Raw genomic sequence first — 25809 nt, forward strand, 5'->3', positions numbered from 1 at the left:
AAGTCCATTTTGTGGAATTTCACCCTTGTTGAGCTGGAGTCTGAGCTGGGTAACCCTGAAGATAAAGGATGACAAAAGAATAACTGTGAAGAAATATCTTGGCTCAGAAGATCAGAAAAATAATCAATATGGGTGGAGAGAATAAGTAACAAGGTTCAGGAAATGGGGTGAGTAACTTATGGGTCCAAAACAGTAGCTATACTGTTAGGCAGAAAAATAATAGGAGTTTGGAACAAAGGCATTGCAATAATTGTAAGGCATTTTGGTCATCTTATAGACTGGACAAATCAAATCAGCAAAAGTAGTTTAGAGGATAAATTAATTGAATGCATATAAGGCACTTTTCTGACAATACACCATAGAACTAGTCAGGGAAGAGGCTATTTTAACATCTTGTCTTAAGCAATGGGAGATGATAATCTCATGGTGAAGGATCCTGTGGGGAAAATGACCATAATTTGTTACAATTTCATACTGAGTTAATGAGTGATGTACATAAGTCTGCAACTAGTGTATTTAAGTAAGGTAACTCCAATTACTTTGGTGTGAGGGATGTGTTAGCTAAGGTAGATCGGGCAATTAGATTGAAAGGTCTGAAGTATTGACCAGGAATTTCCACAAAAAGAAAAGTAATGGGGTGCCACACTGGTGGGTTAAAATCAAACACAATGTGGTTTTATTTAAGGGATATTGCTCGTCCAAGGTCCAAGATGGAAGTACCCCAAAAGCCTGCAAATCCCTCTGCTTGCACCACTACAAGTCACATAATATTCTACTAGCAGAGATATAACTACTTTAAATGCATAACAAAAGGTATGGCATTAGGTATGACAAATCCCTTGGACTTGATGGCCTACACCATAGTGTTCTAAAATAATTGCTACAGAGACAGTGAATGCACTAATTGTGATCTTCCAAAATTCTCTAGATTCTGGAATGGTCCCAGTGGATAGGAAGATAGCAAACAACATCAGTATTCAAGAATGGAGGGAAAGATAAAAGGAAAACTATGGGCCAACTAGCCTGACATCAGTTGTCACAAAATGCTGGAATTCACTATTAAGGAAGTGGTAATATGGCATTAAAAATCAAATGATGAGGTGGAGCTGCCATGAATCTATGGAAGGAGAATTGTAATTGACCAATCTATTGGTTTGTTGAGGATATAAGGCACAGGATAGATAAAAGGGCAACCAGCAGATGTAATATATTTAGATTTTAAATGACATTCAATAAGGTGCCAACAAAAGCTTATTGTGCAAGATAAGGGCTGAAATCTTGCGGCCATTCACGCTGGTGGGATTTTCTGCGTCCATTGCAGTAAATGGAGATTTGGCTGGGTGCCAAATCCTCCGTCCTCGCTGCAGGTCTTGTGGTTGGGGGTAATATTATTACGGATAGGCTATTGGTTAAAAGATAGATGTGGAGAGGCATCTTACTGAGAGGATGTTTCCTCTGGCTGGGCAATCTAGAATTAAGTGACAGTCTCAGGACAAGTGGTCAGCCAGTTAGGTGTGAGATGAGAAATATTTTCCATGCAGATGGTTGTGAAGCATGGAGTTCTCTACCCAAGAGGATCATGTCACTGAGTATATCTAAGGCTGAGTAATAAATTCTTGGATACAAAAGGGGATTGACGGATATGGGGATTGGGTTGGAAAGTGGAGTAGATGTCAAAGATCACCCATGATCTCATTGAATAGTAGAATAGGCTCCATGGTTTGTGTGACATTTTCTTGCTCCTCTTTCTTATAGTCTCATGATATTAATATATATTGTGAATATCATGGAGATATATGGGACAGAGGACAGGCCAAGACTGCCTACTGTGCTATAACCATTCTATACTATAAATTAATTCTTGTTTTTTCTCCTCATATACTACTGTGACAAAGAGTGCCCCAATAAGCAGTAGATCCCAATTTGGAGAGCAAAATTTGATATTGATGCTCAGTAACGTAAGAAATTGTTTCTTGTTCTGTTTTCTGCTCAATGTTTACTGCAGTTTTTCCTTTGGGTATCACCAGAACATCCTACACCTCTGCCAGTGTCATTTTTTTGAGTTGGGCATGAGTAGCTATGCTAAACCTCTGCTCTAATATTTCTCTTCTGGCTCTGCTGGGAGAAACATCCAATCTGAGATTGGAATTGTGCCTTTGTAGGCACAACTATTTAGGTATAATTTCATTCACTGCTTGGACTGGAGCTGCTTTATCCCATGCAACTGAAACTTTATCTGACATGCCTCTAGTTCGGTGCAATAAAACCATCTTTCTTTTTTTTTCTGTACAGCATATTTTGAATAAAAAGATAAATTATGAATTTATTTTTGAAATTCCATTCCATCTCCTTAGGAGTCTTAATAGCTTGTTACCTAGTCTTTGCAACAAGGATGAGTGCAGACCAAGCAATACTGTTCGTTCGTGCCAAGAGGCCAAATGCAATTCAAACCCGCGGGCAGTTGCTATGTGTTCGTGAATTTTCCCAGTTCCTGATTCCATTACGGAATGTATTTTCGTGCTGCGACCCAAGAGCTCACGCTGTTACAGTCTCTCAGTATCTCATTCGCCAGCGCCATCTGCTGCACGGATATGAAGCACGGCAACTAAGACATGTCCCAAAAATAATTCACCTGACTTGCAAGTTGTTACTGGACTTTGCAGAAAACAGGCAACTGATTGAAGAAGGGACTATAGAAATCCCAGATCTCTCAGCAGAAATTGAAAAGACAGTATCACAATTGGGCGTGGTGCAACTGGATAAAGAATTTGATCGCCAAGGCTTCGATATGGGAGATCATTTTGAGCACGCCACAACTGAATTTATTCCTAACAATTTGGTGAGTGAGCAGGAGTTCGACCCTCTTTGGAAACGGCGCAATGCAGACTTCCTTCAGCCCTTATCCCACTTGAAAAAGCGCCTCAGCTACAGTGAGTCAGACCTTCACAGAGCTGAACTTTTCGCAGAACAAAGTGAGACACCTTTCACAGCGCCAGCGCAGGTTGCTTTCTCTGGCAAGTCCCATCAGCAAAGTTTGTCTCAGCTCAACCTCCGACAGCCCAGTCTAATACCAATGGACACCAACCAGATCAGCCCATCTGTTCTGAAAGTACCAGAGCTTTGCCTTATTAAGCAAAGTCCATCGATTACCTTCAAATCTAGTCTCTGGGAAAGTCAGAAATCTTGTAATGCAAGTGACCAAAAAGTGGAGTCTCCTCTTTTTATAAGAAGAAAACTGTCAAAAGAGGTCCACCGAACATTTTCCTTGAGGACATCAACGACAGCTGCTGCATTAAAATATTTTATCTCTGAGGCACCAAATACAGTTATCACTTCTCACGGTACCAGTAACGCTAATGAGAAAGAATGTACCAGGGTTAGTGCCATGAGTAATCAGAATGCCAGGGCTGCTAAGGAAAATCTTTTCCCACCTCCACTCTGCAAAAAATCTACAGAGAAAGCTTCCATAAATCACAAAAAAATGTTTGTACTTGGGGATGAAGAAAGGAAAGCCAACTGGTCAGCTGAAGATATTCCGTGCATCACTATACAATCAGAATTGAACATTGAAGAAAGGAGATTGGCAGCAGGAAAAGCCATGGCATTTTGCATGGACTTTGAGGAAGATCTCATGGATAAAGTTGAAATGTGGCAGGTGAGGTATTCTGCAATATACTTATGGTGTATAACTTAAAATGTTGTAATTAACATATATTTGATGACATTTCTGAGATCAATTCCCATCTTTCACCTGTCCCATCTTTTTCCTAACGATACCCTCTTTCCCAGGTTCCAACTATCAATCAACCCTTCAACATAAGGCTGTCCCTTAGAAAAGAAAGTCCCTTAGGGACTTAGAAAGGGACTTAGAAAGTCCCTAAAGAAAATACTTTTCTCTATTACTCTAGTCCTTGCTCTAAGGCAGCTGAAAGAAAACCTCGCAGTAACGTCAAGCCCAGGATTCACAATCATTTTAAACATTATTGGGCCTTCACAAAACCATGCCTCTTACCTGCCTCTGCAGCATTCTGATGGTGTTAAAGATGCATTTCTGTTTATTTTTGCCAAACGCCATTAACTTCACATTTAAAGAGCATTTGAAATAGTTTGTAGAAAGTGTGTAACCCATTGATCCATCAAGGTTGTAGTTTATGATTTTCAATCTCACTCCATTTCATTCCAGGAAAACATTGCTGCATTCACTGCAGAAGGGAAAAAAATATTTGCCCACACAGGTTGTGAAGGCTGTTTTTACATGTTGGGCTGTAACTTTTGAGTTCCCCAGCGTGGATTTGAGGGGTACCCCAAAAATGTGCTGGAGAATCCCTCTTGGAAGTTCCCTGATAAGGGTTTGCATGGCAATTGTCCCGTGTTGGAGGCTATCCAAAAATGTGATTTAAATTGCAAAGTTCAGATGGTTTGGCCAGTAGCTACCCAGAAAAGTTTAGAAAAATTATAATCTCTTCAAATTTCTGTGTATCCACTTCCTGTAAACACTTCCCTTCTCCCTGGCCGATTAATTTCATTGGGATCTTTAAACTCACCTGCTTTACGGCAGCTACTGCAGTAAAACAGGGGCGTGGCCGTCTTTAATCTGATGGAACTGTACTGTGCTGAAGCTTTGAGGAGTCTTTCAATGCAGGCCCCAAGTTGCTCTGGCGATCAGAAGTGTCAGTGCAATTTTCAAGGGCAGGTAAGTGTGTATTTATTTCTTTGGGCCATCACTTTCCAACGCTAATTGGAAGGTACAGCCCCTTGTTAATTGTGTCAGTTGTGTGTGATCTCCAAAAGAAAAGTCATGACAAGTTAAGTAACCAGGATCAGGCAGCATGAGTTTCCTTGCAAAAACGACCACAACCATGTTTAATACTGTCACATTTCACTAGATTTACCTTGTTTCTTCAGATTGTATCTGAAAATATTTATACAATTCATGCCCAAGCTAAGACAACTCAATTGTTTCTTCCTCTTGGTGTTAGTATGTAAACGTACTGTTGCCGTCTTTGCTAGAAATTCATAGATGGATCTCCGCAGTCATCATATGGCGGAATTTGCATTCTTGGGAATTTAACTTTTTAAATTTAAGTGATAATGTTAGCATTGATCTTGAACACAGAGGGGGGAGTTTTCCCTTCCCGCCCACCATGGAAATTGTAGCGGGCAGGGGGCATACTATGCAAAGGTCCGTTGACCTCGGGTAGGATTTTCTGGGTTTTGGGGCGAGTGTGGCCGGGAAACCCTGCCCAGAGTCTTGTGAGAGTTGCGTGAATTCAAGTGACGTGCTAAACAGACTGATGGGAATTTGCAGAGGGTAGTAATTCACTGGTATGTAGTGGGTGAATGGTACCGAAGTGTGTCTTCAATAAACTGAAGTATCACTTAGTTTTCTAAGCTTTAAAAGTTATAAGCCAGTTAATAGTCAGACTGTCTTTCTAGCTCTTAGTTATTGTGACCAAAAGTTGGTTGACCAATTGTAACTGGTGTTTATGAAGATTTTTTGATTTTGTAATGAAGATGCATTTTATACCAAATAATGATATTTAATCCACTGGCTAGAAACATGAATTGAACTTTAAAAATTAAGCTTTTAAAAACAAGGACTAACGTGACTTGAACTCTCAGCCAAGGTGACTACCTAATTTACATTACTGTACATCCTACATTCCAACCTGAATTGAGATGGAGATGGCATGTCTGCAAAAAACCATTAAAGAAAGTAAGCTCAGAGGAATGTGAATGAACTATATTTTCTATTCCACTAACACAACGTCCAGATATTCAACTGATGGAAACAAATCATCAAACCTAATTACTTTCATAGAACCCCTACAGTGCAGAAGGAGGCCATTTGGCCCATCAAGTCTGCACCGACTCTCCAACAGTGCATCTTACCCAGGCTTTATCCATATAACCCCACGTATTAGCCCCACTAATCCCCCTAACCTACACATCTTGGGACATTAGGGGCAATTTAGCATGGCCAATCAACCTAACCTGCATAGCTTTGGAATGTGGGGGGAAACTGGACCATCTCAAGGGACACGGGGAGAATGTGCAAACTCCACACAGACAGTCACCCGAGGTCAGAATTGAACCCGGGTCCCTGGTTCTGAGAGAGACAGAAGTGCTAACCACCGTACCAAGCTTTGAGCCAGCTTGGCTTTTTGGGCTGTTTTTGAGTCCTGCTTTTTGCCAGGTTTCCCTCTTGAGGAATCGATTCTGTAGGCTGCTCCCAGTACTGCTTTTCTCTTTCTGGGGCTCCTTGCTGCCTTGAACTGTTGCTTAAATAGTGCCCACCTAAATGTTTCATTTGGCTACAGGTCCTGGGTTTGTTGCTCCATGGTTTTAATATCCAGAGACCTCTCTGTATTGAAGCTTCTATTCCACGCATGCCACTAATTCAAACAGAGCAGTTGGCTCGTGCCATCCAGACGCACAGATGCTGGGAGCAGCATTGGATGAGAATGGTAATAAATCAAACATCATGCAGCCATTAAAATGTTTTATTATTGAACCTAAACAATAAAAAAATGTATCAAAATATTGTTAGTTTTAATGTTGAACTTTGACATGAATTACTGGTTAATGAGAGTGAGGTGTGAGGTCATGTAGGCCACATGACTGGCATGGTGTTAAGTGTGATGGCTACCAACCAGTTGCGAAGAGCTGAGCTGATCCAGAGGGTAGACTGATGTTGGGAGAAACGCCAGGGTGGGGGGGATGGCGTGGAGCCTTCGAAACTTTCTTGCGGATGCTTGGTTGAGCACTCCCCTTTTGGAAAAATATCTGCAAAATGTGGTGAGAGTTGGGTGAATCTGCTAAAGGGAGTGTCGACAAGAATATGGTTAAGTCAGAAATTGTGGAGGGGGCGGAGGAGGTGATAAGTAGTTTAACTCGAGGAGCAGCAGTAAGTAAGTGCATATATTAATATATGAATAGATGAATTTTTTGTTTTACTCCATTGGATCTAATTAACTAAGAGGGTGCCAACATTAAAGAGATCTGAATTGCAGTGAAGACAGATCTGGTATATAAATAGGAGTAACTGGATACTAAATTAAAAACATGTATGACAGCCGCAACCGTTTGCTGAAATTCCTATGCCATGTGTGAACTCCGGGATGCTTTTTGTCCACGTGTGCAGAGAAACGCCAACAGTTTGAACAGAAGCTTAGGGCTTTTGAAGTCGCTGCGGAGCATATGGGAGGCTGAGAATTTTCCTGGAGAGCACACTCCGGGAGTTTGTTATCCTGGGGCTACAGAGAGTTCGGGAGCATAATAAGTGTGTGGCAATCCGGAGGGTGGAATGAGGCAGACAGCGCTTGAATCCTCTAAGTGGGTACCAGCAAAGGTGACAGTGCCTCATTGGAGTGCAGTCCAGAGCAGGTTCATGGCACTGTGGGGCAGATGATTGCACAGGGAGGTGAAGTGTAGAAATATAGTGATATTTGGAATCTGATATTCAGGGGCTAAATGGGTATTTATGTAATTGCCAACATGATGTATTGCTTCCTTAGATTCAGGGTAAGGGGCATCACTGAATAGTGCAGAAAATTTTCTGGGAAGAATGGGAATATGTAGATGCCCACTCCACCTGACGAAGGGGCAACGCTCCGAAAGCTAGTGGCATTTGCTACCAAATAAACCTTTTGGACTTTAACCTGGTGTTGTGAGACTTCTTACTAAGAATGGGAATAGCCAGGAGTTGTGTGATCCATGTTGAAACTAGTGACAATAGCTAGAATTACATGTACGTTAAGTACAGAAACAGGCTTGTTGGCCCAACCAGTCAGTACAGATATTTTTGCTCCACTTGAGCCTCCTCCCATCCCTCTTCAAATAAAATATCACAACCTGAAACCTTTATTTTGTTTCTCTATCCACAGAGATTGCCTGACCTGCTGAATGTTTCAAGCAGTTGGATAAGACTGTGAGAAAATGGTGCAGGAGAGAAGGTTTCAGATTCTTGGGACTTTTTTAAAAGTAAAAGTTTTTATTTATTTATTAGTCACAAGTAGGCTTACATTAACACTGCAATGAAGTTACTGTGAAATTCCCCTAGTCGCCACAGTCCGGTGCCTGTTCGGGTCAGTGCACCTAACCAGCACGTTTTTCAAAATGTGGGAGGAAACTGGAGCATCCGGAGGAAACTCATGCAGACACGGGGAGAATTTGCAAACTCCACACAGACAGTGATCCAAGTCGGGAATCGAACCTGGGTCCCTGGCGCTGTGAAGCAGCCGTGCTAACCGCTGTGCTACTGTGCTGTAGATCAGTTCTAGGACTTGTACAAGATGGACGGTTTGCTGGGACAGCTGGGACCAGTGTCCTTGCAGAGTGGTTAACTGGTGTTGCAGAGGCAGGGGTAAAAATAAATGACAAGGGAGGGGCATCAGGATGAAGCACGAGCCAGGGGCTGCAAGGTTGCAGAGGACTAGGAGTGCCAAACAGCACTAGAATGGTGAGTAGTTTGGAAATAGGATCAAATACAGAAATGTAATGCAGTCTAAAGAGGTTTTTGAGTGCATGTGTGAAAACAGGGTGGTAAATACAATTGGTACGCTGCAAGAAAAAGTAGGCACATGGGATTATGATATCTTATCAATAACAAAGACTTGGCTCAAACAAGGGAAGGAGTGGGTATTTAATATTCCTGGTTCCAAAACATTCAGGAAGACTGGGGAAGGTCTTGTATTAAAAAAAGAGGTGGCAGTTTTGATCAAAGATACTGTTATAGATACTAGGAACAGACGTTGTACTTTAGGATTCAAAAGTAGGATCTATTTGATTAGAATTAACAAACAACAGAGAAGTTAGTGTGTTTGATGCATACTACAGGATATCAATTAATAGGAAAGAGATCAGGGAGAAAATTTAAAGGCAAATTTCAGAAAGATAAGGTGTCGCCAGAGCGTGGCAAGCTGTCCCCAGCATACCCTCTAATTCTATCTTCTACTCTCGTTCTATGCTTTTAAAACTGTACTCTAACTCTTTTAAACTCTCTCACAGTGCTACACCCTAGCTATGACTGTACCACCACACTCTGCACCCTCTCCTTTTCTTCTCCCCTATGTACTCTATGAACAGTATGCTTTGTCTGCATTGTCTGTATACTTTTTACTGTATACTAATACATGTGACAAATCAAATTAAGAACTACAAAATAGTGCTAATAGGGTACTTTAATATAGGGAGCGATTCTCCCATCCCGCCACACTAATTTTTTAGCGTGGCAGGCTGGGAGAATCGCTTGTCGGCCAATTCGCAGGATTCACGCATGTGTTCCCGCCACACACGCATCTCCCAGCGCCGGATATCCAGCGCCGTCTGAGCCGTGCTGGAAACCGTCGGGAACACAAGGTAAATACCTTGCATCTGTTTTAAATCTTATTTTAATGTGATTAGCGGGCCCACTGGCATCTCCCACCCTGTCAAGAGTATTTCACTTCAGCGGGGTTCAGACTAGCTCCTCACTTTCGGGGAACTAGTGGGACAACTCTGCTGGAGTGGAAGGGGGCCAATCGGGTCCCCCTAGGAGGCTGGGTGGTGGGGGTGGTGCCCACTGGGCATGGGCATCCTGGCAGTGCCAGCCTGTGCCCCCTGGCACTGCCCAAGGGGCAAAGTGCCCATGCCCAGGGGGCACCTTGGCACTGCCCACCAGGCATCGGGGTGTCAAGGGGGTGGGGCCTGCTAAGCAGGGCCTGTTGGGGGCAGGGCCTAGGGGTGATCATTGGAGGTGGGGGGCCCCACTGCCACTCTGCCAATGGGATCGATGTGGGCTGGAGGGAGGTCAGCGATCGGAGTAGGCTGAGGGGGGGTGGGGGGAGAGTGATCAACCTGGGGATTCTGGCAGGGTCTGCCTCATTTGGGGGGGGGGGGGGGGGCGGCGGGGGCAGGGGGGGTGGAATCGTCACTCCTGGGGGGTGGGGATGCTGGAGATTGGGCGGTCAGGGACATGGTGGGGGCGGTTCGGGCTGGCCTGCAATTGAGCTGCACAGCAAACTACAGGCTGACAGTTCAGGGCCACTGCGCATGTGCAGAGGCCTGGAACTATCAGCCTCTGGTGTGAATAGGGCCTGCCTGAGCTTTTAATTATATTCCCGATTGTGACTTCTGCATTGCACAGAGTGTGGGAGATTCTTGCCTGAAGTTGCACTAAAAAAGCCACTGTGATTTACATCAGTTTTCTCGCGAATTTGACATTTAGAACTTTTTTGGGAGAAAGTTCCACAGCCACAGAGTGGGAAAATATGCTTTCATCCCAATGAGGAAGAAAGCAGATCTGAATCTAGTTCTGGCAATGAGTTGGAACAAGTTGAACATTTTTGACTGGGAGCCACATTAGGAAACAGTGATCATAATAGCTATGGAAAAGGAGATGGAACAATCATGTAGAAATGCTCCATTGGAGGAAAGTTCATTCAGTGGCTGGAATTTTGTGGCCATTCACGCTGGCGGGATCTTCTGGTCTGGTCGAATGCGCACCCCCCCTGTGGATCCCCCAGCTGGTAGTGGGGGGACAGGGGGATGGGCTGGGGGCGTGCGGCAGGGGATGCATTCAACGGGAAACCCATTGACAACGGCGGGACCAGAACATCTGCCGCCGGCCAATGGCATTGTAAAGGTTTCTGGCCTGAGTGATTGGAATTCGATTGGCTGGTGTTACTGTTCCTGTACAAACTGCTAATCTTTGAAAAGATATTTCAGTTTCCAATGACCAGCTGAAAAGAGCACCAAACAAGATTTCAAATTTTAAGACATTGATTGTAATAAACAAGTTAAAAGTAATATTGTGTCAATACTATTCAATAAGGCAACTTATTTAAACTGCAGAAAAGATCCCCCATTTAACGAATAGAGCTTACTCTGTTAAGTGCTCAACTAAACGCTTCTTAATGTTGAGAATTCCTGCTTCTACCACCTTTTCAGGCACTGAGTTCCAGATTTCCACCACCATCTGGGTGAAAATGTTTTTCCTCAAATCCCCTCTAAACCTTCTGCCCCTTACCTTAAATCTATACCCCCTGGTTATTGACCTCTCTACTAAGGCGAAAGTTTCTTCCTATCGATCCCATCTACGTCCCTCATAATTTTGTACATCTCAGTCTTTTCTGCTGTTAAGGAAAACAACTTCAGTGTAACCAGCCTCTCTTCATAGCTGAGACACTCCAGCCCAGACAACATCCTGCTGATTCTCCTCTGTACCCCTTCTAATGTCTCAATCCGAGCACAAGCTCCCACTTGCATTCTTGTGGTGAAAATGTCGTGAAACATGCTGCAGAGGGGGAGGAAAACCCCACCCCGCTTCTCTTAAAAAGGGAAAAGACTAAACCCAGCACTTCACATCAGTTAGCTGAATGTCTGTGGTGGGGAAATTTGAGACACTAATCCAGAAAAAAAGTAATTGACACTTGGTAAAATATGGTAGTTTGTATGCATTTATTAACAGCAAATTATGCTCGACTAACTTGATTGACTATTAAAGTTGTGTTTATGAAATTCCAAAAACATTTGATCGAGTCCTGCACACTATGGTGAGCAGTTATTTTTCACTAGAAAGGTGTGCCGTGGTCCTTCTAAAGTATTGGGAGCACTGCCATTCTAGTTATATTAATGACCTAAATTTTGGTATGTAGAATACAATTTCAAAGTCATAAATTTTGTAAACAGTGAAGAAGATAGTAATAGACTTAAGTAGGACATAGATTGGTGGAATGGACATATATGAAGTGAATCACTTTAGAACATAGAACATTACAGCGCAGAACAGGCCCTTCGGCCCACGATGTTGCACCGACCAGTTAAAAAAAAATATATTAAAAAAAAAAAAAAATGGTAGGATGAATGAAGCAGTGTAAGCTAAATGGTACTATTATAAAGGATGGTGGCAGGACAGAAGGCTCCAAAAAAAGCATTCAAGGTTCTTGTTTTACAGAGACATGACATACAAAAGTGTGGAAGTGGTGCTAAATCTTTATAAAACACTAGTTAGACAACAGATGAAGTAATATTTCCAAATCTGGAGACTATATTTAGGAAGGATGTCAAGGACATTGAGAAAGTACAAAAGAGATTTGCTAGAATGCTATCTGGGATGAGGGATTTCAGTTGTATGAAGAAACTAGAAAACTGGAATTGAAAACAAAAAATACTGGAAATACTCAGCAGGCCAGGCAGCCTTGTGGAGAGAGAAACAATGTTAACATTTCAGGTTGATGACCTTTCATCAGAGAAACTAGCATCATTCTCCTTAAAGTAGAGCAGGTAGAGGTTCTCGTGGTCATGAATGGTTTTGATGAGTAAACTGTTTCTACTGGCAGAATGGTTGGTAACCACAGAAAGCAGATTTAAAATAATTAGCAAATGAACTAGAGGTGACATGAGATGTTATGATCTGGTATGTTTTGCCTGAAAGAATGGTAGACGTACATTCAATAACTGAAATGAGAATTGGATAAATACCATAGATCACGGTGTACATGTTTACCCGATGTATAAGACAACATCATTTTGGTGCCAAAGTGCATGTGGGCTTATATTTGGCACATAAGTCTACACACACACAACATCCCCCACAAGTAAGGTCATCTCAGTAATGACCATGACCGCTACATTTATTGTTGGAAAACCCATCTGGCTCACTGATGTCTCTTAGGGAAGGAAATCTGTCATCCTTACCTGGTCTGGCCTACACGTGACTCCAGACCAAAAGCAATGTGGTTCACTCTTAATTTCCCTCTGCAGTGGCAGAGCATTCAGTTCAAGGGCAATTAGGGATAGGCAACAAACACTGACCTTGCCAGCAACGCCCACTTCTCATGAAAGAATAAAAAAAAGTGACTCAGGAGTAATTCTTTGAACTCTTTGCACTGGATGCCAAAGACAATGAATTTGACGGTTTTTAAAACATTACGATTGTGGTTCACATTTTATAGTCGACATAAAAGTCAACCCTTTTTGGATGGATTTTTCAAAGTTTCAATAGTCGACTTGTATACTGTGCTCTATGGTAATTGAATGTGACAAATTTATATGGCGTTGAGGAAAGAGCAAGGAAGTTGGATTAATTTCATAGCTCTCTCAAAGAGGCACCATAATTATAATCAGCTGAATTGCCTCCTCCTGTGCTGTGTCATCTTATTAATGTATGATGCACTCGGATCCAGAATAAAGCTCCCTATATTTTTTCCCAAATTTCAAGAGCTTCCCTGTAATGTACCAGTGTAATTTTTTTTTTAACTGCCTTTGTTAACTATTCTTGGCTTCTTTTATGCTATAATTGTGAATTTAGTACTGAGCTGTAGGGACTTTTGTGCTGGAAGGGCATATCTACTAATATCAGATTAAAACAATCACTCCTTGCATATTGGACCCTTATGGTTGGTAGTTAGACAAATTTTTAATTTGATAAATGTGGCCTAAATTGAAATCCTGTGCTTTATGTTTTCCTCTGATGTGTTTTGATAAAATGTATCTGAAGCCATAAGCTACAAGAATTTTGCTCAGGCAGTTTATAGTCACCATCTGAATGCTGCATTGAAGCCATTCCCTATAATCAGTCCTCTAACTTATTATGTGCTGTAACTTTTACATTTTGGATTTGCTGAGGCAGCTTAGACTAATTTTCAATCCCTTTTTTTTGCCAGTAGCAGGCATTATGGTCAGAAATAATGGTCATACAATGCTATGCAACTGATGTACGTCAATCACCTTAAATGATATTGAATTATGATTTGCAATCAATTGATGGGAAATAAGACATTTACATGTTTTATGTATATATCGGCACATTAGTGGGAAGTTCTTGAAATTTGGGCAAAATAAAGGGAGCTTTATTCTCGATCTGAGTGTATCATATATTTGAAATTTTAAATGAGAATTTAGAGTTAATCAATAAATTGCCGTTTGAATTGAAATTAACATCCATGACTTAACTAATTTATTTCTGAATTTAAGAGTTCAATCTCAAAATTTCACCATGGGCTTTGATCTCCAAAGACATGGCAAGAAGTCATTTGAAAACCAGTATCCTGTTGCCATAAATTACGCATGCACTCTTGTGATGATTGTACAGATATGTTTACACAGTTTGACAAATGTTTTGACAAGCCAAAAACCCTTCCCATTTAAGGCTGAATTCCTTTGAACTGAATAAATTTTGGAACAGTTCCATGGTCAGTTTAAATCTTTTAGTCCTTGAATTGAATTATAACTTACTGAAAATCTTTTATTAATGCCTTGAGTTTGTTTGGTAAGTTATGTTTAAAGCTAACTTTTAATTTTTAAAAAGCTTTCTATCTGCTGTCTGTATAATTTCACAACATAACACTATAAAGCCATTTTTTGTTCTTTCAAAGTTGTACAAAAAAGGTGACATATATGGAAACTATACCCAGATGTTTTATGTGATTACTGGGAAAGACGTTTATTGGTATAATTAAAAGGGATAATACTATTTTATGGATTTTTTTCGGTGCAGTTTAACAAGGGTCAGAAAATACAGGTGGAAGTTGTTTACAGGACCCGTAACAGTAGTTATACTCATTGTGTACATTGTGAAACAAACTAGAGACATACATTTTTGACCTAATATTGCGCAATGAGGCAGGCTTAGTTAGTACTTAGTAAAAGATCCTCATGGGGGGAGTGATCATAACACAATTTAATTCCATTTGAAATTTGAAAGTGAGATACCCCAGTTCCAAACAAAAATCCGAAACTTAAACAAAACCAACTACATGGGTATGAGAGGAGAGCTGGCCAAAGTTGATTAGTAAATAAACTAAAAGGTATGGCAGTAAATAAACAGTGGGGAACATTTTTTTAAAAAAACATTCAAAATGGTCAACAAAAATGCATTACATTGATAACACCTCAGCAAGAAAGATCTATCTGTGGCTTAAACTAGAGTGATTCTTGTATTAAAAGAAGAGGCTTATAATATTGTAAAGAATGTGGGGGTAGGGCCTGGGTGGGATTGTGGTCGGTGCAGACTCGATGGGCCGAATGGTCTCCTTCTGCACTGTAGGGATTCTATGATTCTATGAATAGTACTAATTCTGTAAATTGGTAGTATTTTGGAAGCTGGCAAAGAGTGACCAAGATGTGATGGGGAAAAGATAGAATTTGAGAATTAATTAGCCAGCAATATAAAATAAATTCTAAAAGCTTTTAAAATGATAGATAGTGGGGGTGATTTTAAGCCCACGTTCCTAGTCCATGTGAATGCTGGCGGGGGCTCAAGATCCAGAAGTCGCAGATCTCGCCAGTGAGATCATGATCTCTGATCTTCCCCGCCCCTCGCTGGCGATGTCATCAGGTTCATGCACATAACGGATGTGAACCTGCTTTACATGAATTTTAATTGATTTTAATATCATTGATCCCTCCACTCGCTGCATATTGACACCACGCCAACGTGACGTCAGTGCAGTTTACAACAGGTTCACTGAGACGTGAACCTGTTTACATTCTCCACAGCATAAGCCAGGAGTGTGGTGAACTATACCCCACTTGCTTCCTCTGTCACTGAGTCAAAATCCTGGAACTCCCTCCGTAACAGCATTGTTGCTGTACCGACATCACATATAGTGGCTCAGGAAGGTGGCTCACCTTTTCAATAGGCCATAAATGCTGGCCTGGCCAGTGATGTCCATATCATGTGGAATAATATATTAAAAATATCTGAAACATTGTGTGCAGTTTTAGCCTCCATATCTAAGGAAGGATACACTTGCCTTGGAGAATGTACAGCTGAAGTTTCATTAGATTGGTTTCTGGGATGAGGGTTGTTCTGTGATGAGAGACAGATTAAATTGGGCATATACACGCTGGAGTTTAGAAGAATGAAATGTGATCTCATTCAAATATCCAAGATTGTGAAGGGGCTTAATGATTGACAATGAGAAGATGTTTCCCCTGGTTGAGGAATCTAAAACATGGGTACATGGATAAGAGGTCCATCATTCAGGACTGAAATTGAGAAATTTCTTCACTGAGGGTGATGAAACTTTGGAATTGTCTATCCCAGAGGATTGTGAAAGCTCCACCATTGAGTATATTCAAGATTGAAATTGATTCGATTTTTGATCTTTTGATTTTGTTTTGATTTGATTTATTATTGTCACATGTATTAGTATACAGGGAAAAGTATTGTTTCTTGCGTGCTATACAGACAAAGCATACCGTTCATAGAGAAGGAAAGGAGAGGGTGCAGAATGTAGTGTTACAGTCATAGCTGGGGTATAGAGAAAGATCAACTTAATGCAAGTTAGGCCCATTCAAAAATCTGATGGCAGGAGGGAAGAAGCTGTTCTTGAGTCAGTTGGTGACCTCAGACTTTTGTGTCTTTTTCCCGACGGAAGAAGGTGGAAGAGAGAATGTCCGGGATGCGTGGGGTCCTTAATTATGCTGGATGCTTTGCTGAGGCAGCGGGAAGTATAGACAGAGTCAATGGATGGGAGGCTGTTTGCGTGCTGGATTGGGCTACATTCACAACCTTTTGTAATTTCTTACGGTCTTGGGCAGAGCAGGAGCCAAATCAAACTGTGATACAACCAGAAAGAATGCTTTCTATGGTGTACCTGTAAAAGTTGGTGAGAGTCATACTTGACATGTCTAATTTCCTTAGTCTTCTGAGAAAGTAGAGGCATTGGTGGGCTCTCAGGGAATCAAAAAATTTGGGGAGCAGACGAGAAAGTGGAATTGAGTTAGAAGGTCATCCATGGGCATATTAAGTGGCAGAGCAGTCTCTAGGGGTTTATTATTATGTAACTATAGAAATATTGATATTACTGTTTTTGATATTAGACCATAAGACATAGGAGCGGAAGTAAGGCCATTCGGCCCATCGAGTCCACTCCACCATTCAATCATGGAGTGGACTCGATGGGCCGAATGGCCTTACTTCCGCTCCTGTGTCTTATGGTCTAATATCAAAAACAGTAATATCAATATTTCTATAGTTACATAATAATAAACCCCTAGAGACTGCTCTGCCACTTAATATGCCCATGGATGACCTTCTAACTCAATTCCACTTTCTCGTCTGCTCCCCAAATATTGTGCTGTGAATGAGCACGCAATGTGTTCTTATGACATTCCTCGTGCTATTATAATAGAGGTATAACGTGAACATATTAACTTTTCATACATAAAAATTACTTGATGGTAATTAGTTGGCGACAGTCTTGTTTGTTTCCTGTATAATTAATGGATTAAAAAACATTGCTTTTATTATTGCCTTTATATTGTAGCTTCATAAATGATTAATTATTTGGGTTTTTGCACGTTTAAAAAATATAGCAATGTAATTAAAGTAGGAGTACAATATGTGGGAGAGGCGATTCTGTCGTTATACCCAATATACGGGTGCAATGGTCGATCTTGTGTAAAAGTCGACCCCTGGCTTTTGGCCAAGAAATCCAAAGCCTTAATACTTAGCACCCACTCACCGTGGATTGAATCATAGAACAGCACAATATCAAAGGCAGCCGTTCAGTTCCTCTTGTCTGGGTACATCAACATGTGATGTCAAGGCTATTTCTCATTGGTGTGCGTTACAATCCTGCCAAACCTACCCTCTATATGACAATATGGTATCACAAAGGAATGGTAGATACACAACCCTCAAGCTTAAAGCTGTTGAGATTGCAAAGCAGACAAATAATTGTGCAACAGCTAGAGAATTCAAAATATCGGAGATGAACACTAGAGATTACAGGAAGCTCTCTATGCAATTTAGGCCTAAAAAGTAATAGAGTCATAGAGGTTTACAGCCTTCGGCCCAACTTGTCCATGCTGCCCTTTTTTTAAAACCCCTAAGCTAATCCCAATTGCCCGCATTTGGCCCATATCCCGTTATACCCATCTTATCCATGTAACTGTCTAAACGATTTTTAAAAGGCAAAATTGTACCCACCTCTACTACTATCTCTGGAAGCTTGTTCCAGACACTCTAAACCCTCTGCGTGAAAAAATTGTCCCTCTGGACACTTTTGTATCTCTCCCCTCTCACCTTAAACCTATGCCCTCTAGTTTTAGATTCCCCTACCTTTGGGAAAAGATATTGACTATCTAGCTGATCTATGCCCCTCATTATTTTATCAACCTCTATAAGATCACCCCTCAACCTTCTACGGTCCAGAGGGAAAAAGTCCCAGTCTATCTAGCCTCTCCTTATAACTCAAATCATCAAGTCTCGGTAGCATCCTAGTAAATCTTTTCTGCACTCTTTCTAGTTTAATAATATCCTTTCTATAATAGGGTGACCAGAACTGTACACAGTACTCCAAATGTGGCCTTACCAATGTCTTGTACAACTTCAACAAGACATCCCATCTCCTGTATTCAATGTTCTGACCAATGAAACCAAGCATGCTGAATGCCTTCTTCACCACTCTGTCCACCTGTGACTCCACTTTCAAGGAGCTATGAACCTGTATCCCTAGATCTCTTTGTTCTGTAATTCTCCCCAACGCCCTACCATTAACTGAGTAAGTCCTGCCCTGGTTCAATCTACCAAAATGCATCACCTCGCATTTATCTCAATTAAACTCCATCTGCCATTCGTCAGCCCACTGGCCCACGATCCCATTGCAATTGGAATAACTTTTTTCACTATCCACTACGCCATCAAGCTTGGTGTCATCTGCAAACTTACTAACCATGTCTCCTACATTCTCATCCAATCATTAATATAAATGACAAATAACAGTGGACCCAGCACTGATCCCTGAGGCACACCGCTGGTCACAGGCCTCCAGTTTGAAAAACAACCCTCTACAACCACCCACTGGCTTCTGTCAAGAAGCTGATTTTGTATCCATTTAGATACCTCACCCTGGATCCCATGAGATTTAACCTTGTGCAACAACCTACCATGCGGTACCTTGTCAAAGGCCTTGCTAAAGTCCATGTAGACAACATCAACTGCACTGCCCTCATCTACCTTCTTGGTTACCCCTTCAAAAAACTCAATCAAATTTGAGAGACATGATTTTCCACTCACAAAGCCATGCTGACTGTCCCTGATCAGTCCTTGCACAAACATAGGAAAGCCGAACATGTGGCCACAGCTGGAAAACAAAGTTGCAAGATACATTAAATGAAAATCATCAGAATGGACTCTTTCTCATGGATCTGAATCTTCGCAAGAAAATTAGGCACTGTAAGTTTCAAAGCCAGCCCTGGATGGTGTACCAGACAAATGAAGAGAAACAATTTTATCCTACAATTGAGGACCAAGACTTCACAGCATCCCCCAGCAGAATTTAATGACAGGCTTATCACATTTCAGTGCTTTATAATCGAACATCGACAAAATAATTGATTCAGATTGGCCTGTATTGGGAATGTGGATGAGACTCTCATGAGTTTTGACATCCCAGCCAGCTAAACCGTGAACAAAGTTGGAGAGAAAACAATGTTGGTGAATTCAAATTTCACCATCTGCCATGGTTGGATTTGAATCCATGTCCCCAGATTTTGCCCTGGATCTCTGGATTACTAGTCTGGTCACAATACCACTACGCCACTGCCTGTTATAGGACTCATCAGATTTTCATTTTGACTGGTCCACTCCACTAATTCCCTGCCCAAACAGTGAAGATAAAAGGTATTCTTGCAGAAATTATTGCGCAGAAAAACACCATTTGGCCCATCGTGTATGTACCAGTGCTCGCTCTTCAACTGAAGTTCTCTTCTTGGATCCTATTTCCCTATATATTTTGTTAAATTTTTCAATTTTAAATAGTTATCCAGTCTGCTATTAAATAATTCTGTAGTCTCTGACTCATAGCCAGATACAGAAAAAAATCCACGTTCAAATAATCATTTATGTGAAAAGATTATTTCAATTTCCTACTCGACCCTAAGTCAACCCCCACTTACCAAGAACTAGGAACAATCTTTACCATTTATCCCCTCAAATACTGCCATAACTTTGAAAACAATAGTCAGGTTGCCACTGAACCTTATATACATCTGAGCAAAAAAAAAAATCTTAATTCTAATCATTCATTCTTGGCATCATAATGGTGACTCTTCACTGTATCCTTTCCATGTCTTTTCTCAAAGAGGTGTTCGAAACTGTCTGCGGTGTTCCAACATTGGCCTAACCAATGTCTTGTACCAATTCTAGTTAGAGGAGAGACTATGGCTGGAATTTTACCATCCTGCCCACCATGGGAATCGGAGCAGGTGGGAGCGAACCGTGGAAAGGTCCGTTGACCTTGAGTGGGATTTTATGGTTTTGGGACGAGTGAAGCTGTAAAATCCTGCCAAATATAATGTTTTGCCTGCGTGGAATAACGACAGTAATATCATTTGGATTATGACGTATTTCAGATTGAAATGATTCCTCTGTGTGCTGCCTTTTCCCAAGAGATGAAACCATGCATCAACAAGGGCAGCATGGTGGCACTGTGGTTAGCACTGCTGCCTTACAGCGCCGGGGACACGGGTTCAATTCCTGCCTTGGGTGACTGTCTGTGTGGAGTTTGCACGTTCTGCCCGTGTCTGCGTGGGTTTCCTCCAGGTGTCCGGTTTCCTCCCACAGGCCAAAGATGCGCAGGTTAGGTGGATTGGTCATGTTAAATTGTCCTTTAGTGTCCTGGAAAGTGTGCATTGGGAGGATTAGTGGGCTAACTGCATGGGGCTACACGGATAGGGCAGGGGGTGGGCCTGGGATAGATGCTCTGTCGGAGAGTCTGTATGGATTCAATGGGCTGAATGGCGGCGTCCTGCACTATAAGAATTCTATGAACAATAAAATAAAATCATTTAATTCTGAATAGATTACACAATTGAAGAATAAGATCAAGGATTGAACAAATCTATCAACATGAATTTCTACATATGAGACTACATGCACAATCCATTTTAGCTATTCACTATACATGGAAAATTCTAACTGCTAGGGAAGCTGAAATATTCCAAGGTTTATCTTAGAAAAGACCAATGTTTAGAGTGGTGCCAGGGATTATTTTAGAATTGTTATGTCCTCATCTTCTGTACATGCATATCAATAGATGTGTGTTTTCATAGAGTTGATTGATCAAGATTTTTGTTAAATTTAGTTGTAACCAATATTTTCATTTTGTTTTAGCACGAGCTAAATGTCAGAGAAGGAGCTTGGGAAAGGATCCGTACAGAGAAGAATCCTTACGTACTATGCAGTCTTATGTGGTCCTGGCTTGAGCAGCTGAAAGAACCTGTTATAAGTAGAGAAGATGTGGAAGCCTTAGCGCATAAATATATGGATCCCAATAAAACTTTTTACTCCCTGGAAAAGGTAATCCTCACCATTTTTATTTTCATATCTATCTGTTACCATGGTAAAATAAGTTTTTCACCAGCATTTTTTGTTAAACCTTTATATTGTATTATTTAAACCGTTCTCACTCGGAAAGGTGGAACCAGAAATTCTCTGTGATATTTGAATAGAAGTCCCCTATTTTTTTTGATACGTGATTGAAACTTACAGGGTGTGACTCATTCTGCCTGTGAATGTATCCATGTTTAAGAATTAATTGGTTTTAATTGTGTAATGCATTTTTAAAATGTGATTCTTTTGTGTGAAATGGAAATAATTCATAGTATTATCATGCACGATGGTGTAAAATTCTTGTTAGCATAATCTTCACTTTCATCGTGTTTTATCATTTTAAACAGGGCCAATATCAGACACTGCTTTGCATTATTGATTGTATGGCACAATTGCGTGACCTACCGTTTGATGTAGAAGATGCTATCCTTACTCGGGCAATTAGAGCTTTTACTAAGGCAAGTACTGTTTCTTGAAAAAAAAATGGAGAAAAATATTTTGAATGAATAGAGTCAGAGAAGTTAGTTTTATTTCAGTGTTCAATCCTGACCGTCCTTTCTAATTGCATAAAAATGAATCAAAAAGCTTTTTGCATTCCTCAATGTCCCAAAGGGTTTCACATTCAATTAATTACTTCTGAAGTCAACTCACTGTTATGTAGCAAAACGTGGCAGCCAATTTTTGCATAATGAGATTCCACAAATAGTAATGAGATAATGACCAGTTAATTTTTCGTTGGTGTTAGCTGAGGAATAAATAGTGGACCAAAGGTATACAATTAGGAAAAAAGCAGGATACGTGGTTTCACATTACAAAGTGACTATAATCTGGTTCTCTGAAAACTTTGTAAAGGACTCTGGTCATTGTGTTTACTGCATCTCTTTTCACTTCTTCTGTGATATTTGTATGAATGATATCATCCATTCGAAGCAAGAACCCAGTATGAAGGCAATGGTTTTTTAATTGCATTGGGGCAAGTTCATCCACCAATAAATGATGTAAGTTAATGCCACAATGAAAAAGATCAGGTCCATGACAACTCACTTCTATTCCGCCAACTACAAAATTATTAAGACAATTTGCGACTGATGCCTTGAGAAGCAATTATTGTGCTGGACAAAGACCTGTATAAGATTTTGATGCCTTCTAGCTGAGAACTGACCAAACATGCATGCGAACATATGAATTAAATTTCTTTCAAACGGATTGAATCGAGAGGTGGTCTTGAAAATATTTTAAAGAACATCAAGAAATCATGAAGTAATCCCATACTTGAATACTTCTATAATGGTCCATATTACCAAATGGTCACTTTCTGGAAGAGAGCTTTTAAAATTCTTCCTCAGGATGTGTATGTTGCTGGCTTGGGCAATATTTATTGCCATCGCTAATTGCCCATGGGAAATGGTGATGAGTTGCATTCTTGAATCGCTGCAGTCCATGTGGTGTAGGTACATCCACAATGCTGTTAGGGAGGGAGTTCCAGGATTTTGATACAGTGATAGTGAAGGATATAGTTCCAAGTCAGAAAGGTGTGTGGCTTGGAGGGGAATTTGCAGGTGGCAATGTTCCCACACATTTAGTGCCCTTGCCCTTCCATGTGGTAGAGGTCATGGGTTTGGAAGGTGCTGTTGAGGAAGCCTTGGTGAGTTGCCGCAGTGCATCTTGTAGATGCTACACACACCACAGCCACTATGTGTTGGTGGAGGAGGGTGTGAATGTTTGTGGATGGGGTGTCAGTCAAGTGGGCTATTTGGAACTAGATGGCATCTAGCTTCTTGAGTGTTGTTGGAGCTGCACTCATCCAGGCAAATAGAGTGTATTCCATCCATCACACTCCTGACTTGTGCATTACAGATGGTGAAAAGACTTTGGGGAATCAGGGGATGAGTGAGTCACCACGGAATTCCCTCTGACCTACTCTTGTCGCCACAGTATTTATACGGCCAATCCAGTTCAGTTTCTGGTCAATGATAACTCCCAAAATGTTAATGGTGGAAGATTCAGTGATGAGAATACCATTGAATCTCAAGAGGAGATAGTTGGATTCTCTCTTGTTGGAGATGGTCATTGCTTTGAACTTTAGTAGCATGAATGTTATTTGCCACTTATCCACCCAAGCCATGATGCCCTAGTCTTGCTGCTTATGGGCACGGTCTGCCACAATATCTCAGGTGTCTTAACTCTGAATAATGTGCAATCGTCAGAGAACATCCCCATTTCTGACCTTATGATATAGTTAAGGTAATTGATGAAGCAGCTGAAGTTGGTTGGGCCTACGACACTACCCTGAGGAACTCCTGCAATGATGTCCTGGGTTGAAAATGATCGACCTGCAGTAACCACAAACGTCTTTCTTTGCACTAGGTATGACTCAACTAGTGGAAAGTATTTCCTCTTGATTCCCATTGACTTCAGTTTTGCTAAGGCTCTTTGCTGCCCCACCCTGTTAAAGTAAGAAGTCTCACAACACCAGGTTAAAGTCCAACAGGTTTATTTGGTAGCATGAGCTTTCGGAGCGCTGCTCCTTCATCAGGTGAGTCACCGGCATCTCTACATCATGGCCACCCTGTTAAAAGCTGCCTTGATGACAAGGGTAGTCACTCTCTTCTCACCACTTGAGTTCAGCACTTTTGTCTATGTTTGGATCAAGGCTGTAATGAGTTCAGGTACTGAGTAGCCCTGGTGGAACCCAAACTGAGCTTCAGTGAGTAGGTAATTTCTGAATCAGGTAGTGCTGTCGATGACACTGTCCCTCACTTTACTGATGATCAAGATTAGACAAATGGGACGATAATTTATGCAAAGGTCGTGCACATAGAACTGTACTTCTATAACTCGTCGATGCTTTCTGGTGGGATAGGGAGGGATTGGAAGAGGAAAACTTCAAAACAAAAAGGAACAAAAATTGTTTTCCCAATTGCTTAGTTTTCCTTAATTATGGTATCTTGACTCTAAGCTCACTGTGACTGACTGCCACAGGAGAGATAGAAGCCTTTGCATTCATGTTTCTAAATTGTCATTTGGTTAATATTAGGTGTTTCTGTTGTTTTGTTTTCCCAGGTCAGTTTTGATGCTGAAGAGGGTCCTAAGGTTTACAATACGCTCAAGACCATATTAAAGCCAATCTTAGAAGAAAAACAAGCAAAACTTGCAGATTGTGAAGTTTCTAATAACTGTGCACAAAATGTAGATTTGCAGATTCACTGAGCAAGAATGTAAAACATTCACTTTTACTGTTCCTGTTATCATTCCCCAAAAGATAGGGAGCTGCAATGAGTATTTGAAAACTCCAGTGAGTATTTGAAAAGCTCTATATTATAGAATAAGGCGCTATAATTAGGCAGAAAAAATTAAAATAAACTTCAGTATCACACATTTGTTTGTTGACAATGTATGTTTAATGAAAATTATAGTTTTGTTTTAAAGGAACAAGATGTACAAATGAAAAAAACTACCCTGCTCTCAAACTTGCCCATTAAATATATGAATTGGCCATCAGTATTTAATGAGGTGTATTTGTTTAAGTGCCATATATTAACGTGGCAAGATGTTTTATTATTTTGAACACATTTACTGTTTACAGTCATATGGTATATTTTGTATAAATGCTTTTTATTTGTGAAATATTTATTTTGTTGCTTTCCATGTCAAGTGGTTGTTTAATGCAAGAATTCGATGTTACATGGAGAAATGAAAGTCTATTTGAAAAACGTAGGAAGAGAAAACTCTTGACAGTTTAGACCGTTTTTATGACTTTTTAATAAGTGCATTACACGGCAACTGTGTTTTATACTAATGATTATATTCTTAGTGTATTTAAAACTTCAACAAAATATGTGTAACTGAGATGTTAATAAATGGGTTTGAAATGTCTTGTGCTTGGAATACCATGTGGCACCGAATTATTTTTTTACTGAGGTTGAATTCTTGTCAAAACATATTAAGTATCACTGAAATGCTACGATGGTTTGAATGTTGGCTTCCTATATATCTTTTCACGAGTAAGTATGATGGAAATTAGATGCATATTAATTTAATTCCTGATCTTAAGTGCAGGTAAGCAGAGTGTTGTGTGAGGAATTGTATGAACTCCAATATACTTATGTCATAGGAATGCTAATTAAATAGAATATGAACGATGTAAAATATGGCATAATGTTTCTATTGAAAGTATATCATGATTTTGTAGCTTCAGTTTATTATGTTGGCACACCATATTTTCAATAGATTTTAAAAAAATATACCACCTGTTTTCACCACCATTATAGATAATGTAACTTGTTCAGGGAAGATATTTAAGTTTGAAGCTAAAAGTGCAACTTTTGCATTAGCAAAAGTAGTTGTGAAACAAAATATCTAATTTATTTAACTTGTGCAGAAGTGTGATTTGTGGAATACACTTTTATTTCCAATTTTTTTGTACCTCCTTCCCATTTGTTGCTGGAATTCTGCTTTTATCACCTTGAGGATTGATTCTCTGC

General features: G+C 40.5%; 1 protein-coding gene across 8 annotated transcripts in view; it reads left to right on the forward strand.

The window, feature by feature from the left end:
* The window catches only part of ptpdc1a (protein tyrosine phosphatase domain containing 1a), a 128121-nt gene extending 102617 nt beyond the window's left edge, over nucleotides 1-25504 (forward strand). For all 8 annotated transcript variants that reach the window (XM_078209661.1, XM_078209654.1, XM_078209659.1 and 5 more), the window contains 4 exons: nucleotides 2355-3655; nucleotides 21107-21292; nucleotides 21673-21783; nucleotides 24389-25504. In XM_078209661.1, coding sequence (XP_078065787.1) covers nucleotides 2355-3655; nucleotides 21107-21292; nucleotides 21673-21783; nucleotides 24389-24535 — 1745 coding nt within the window. In that variant the 3' untranslated portion in view covers nucleotides 24536-25504. The remainder of the gene's footprint in view (nucleotides 1-2354; nucleotides 3656-21106; nucleotides 21293-21672; nucleotides 21784-24388) is intronic.
* Nucleotides 25505-25809: the final 305 nt, after the last annotated feature.

This window comes from Mustelus asterias, chromosome 3 (genome assembly GCF_964213995.1).
Source record: "Mustelus asterias chromosome 3, sMusAst1.hap1.1, whole genome shotgun sequence".
NCBI classification, from domain to species: domain Eukaryota; kingdom Metazoa; phylum Chordata; class Chondrichthyes; order Carcharhiniformes; family Triakidae; genus Mustelus; species Mustelus asterias.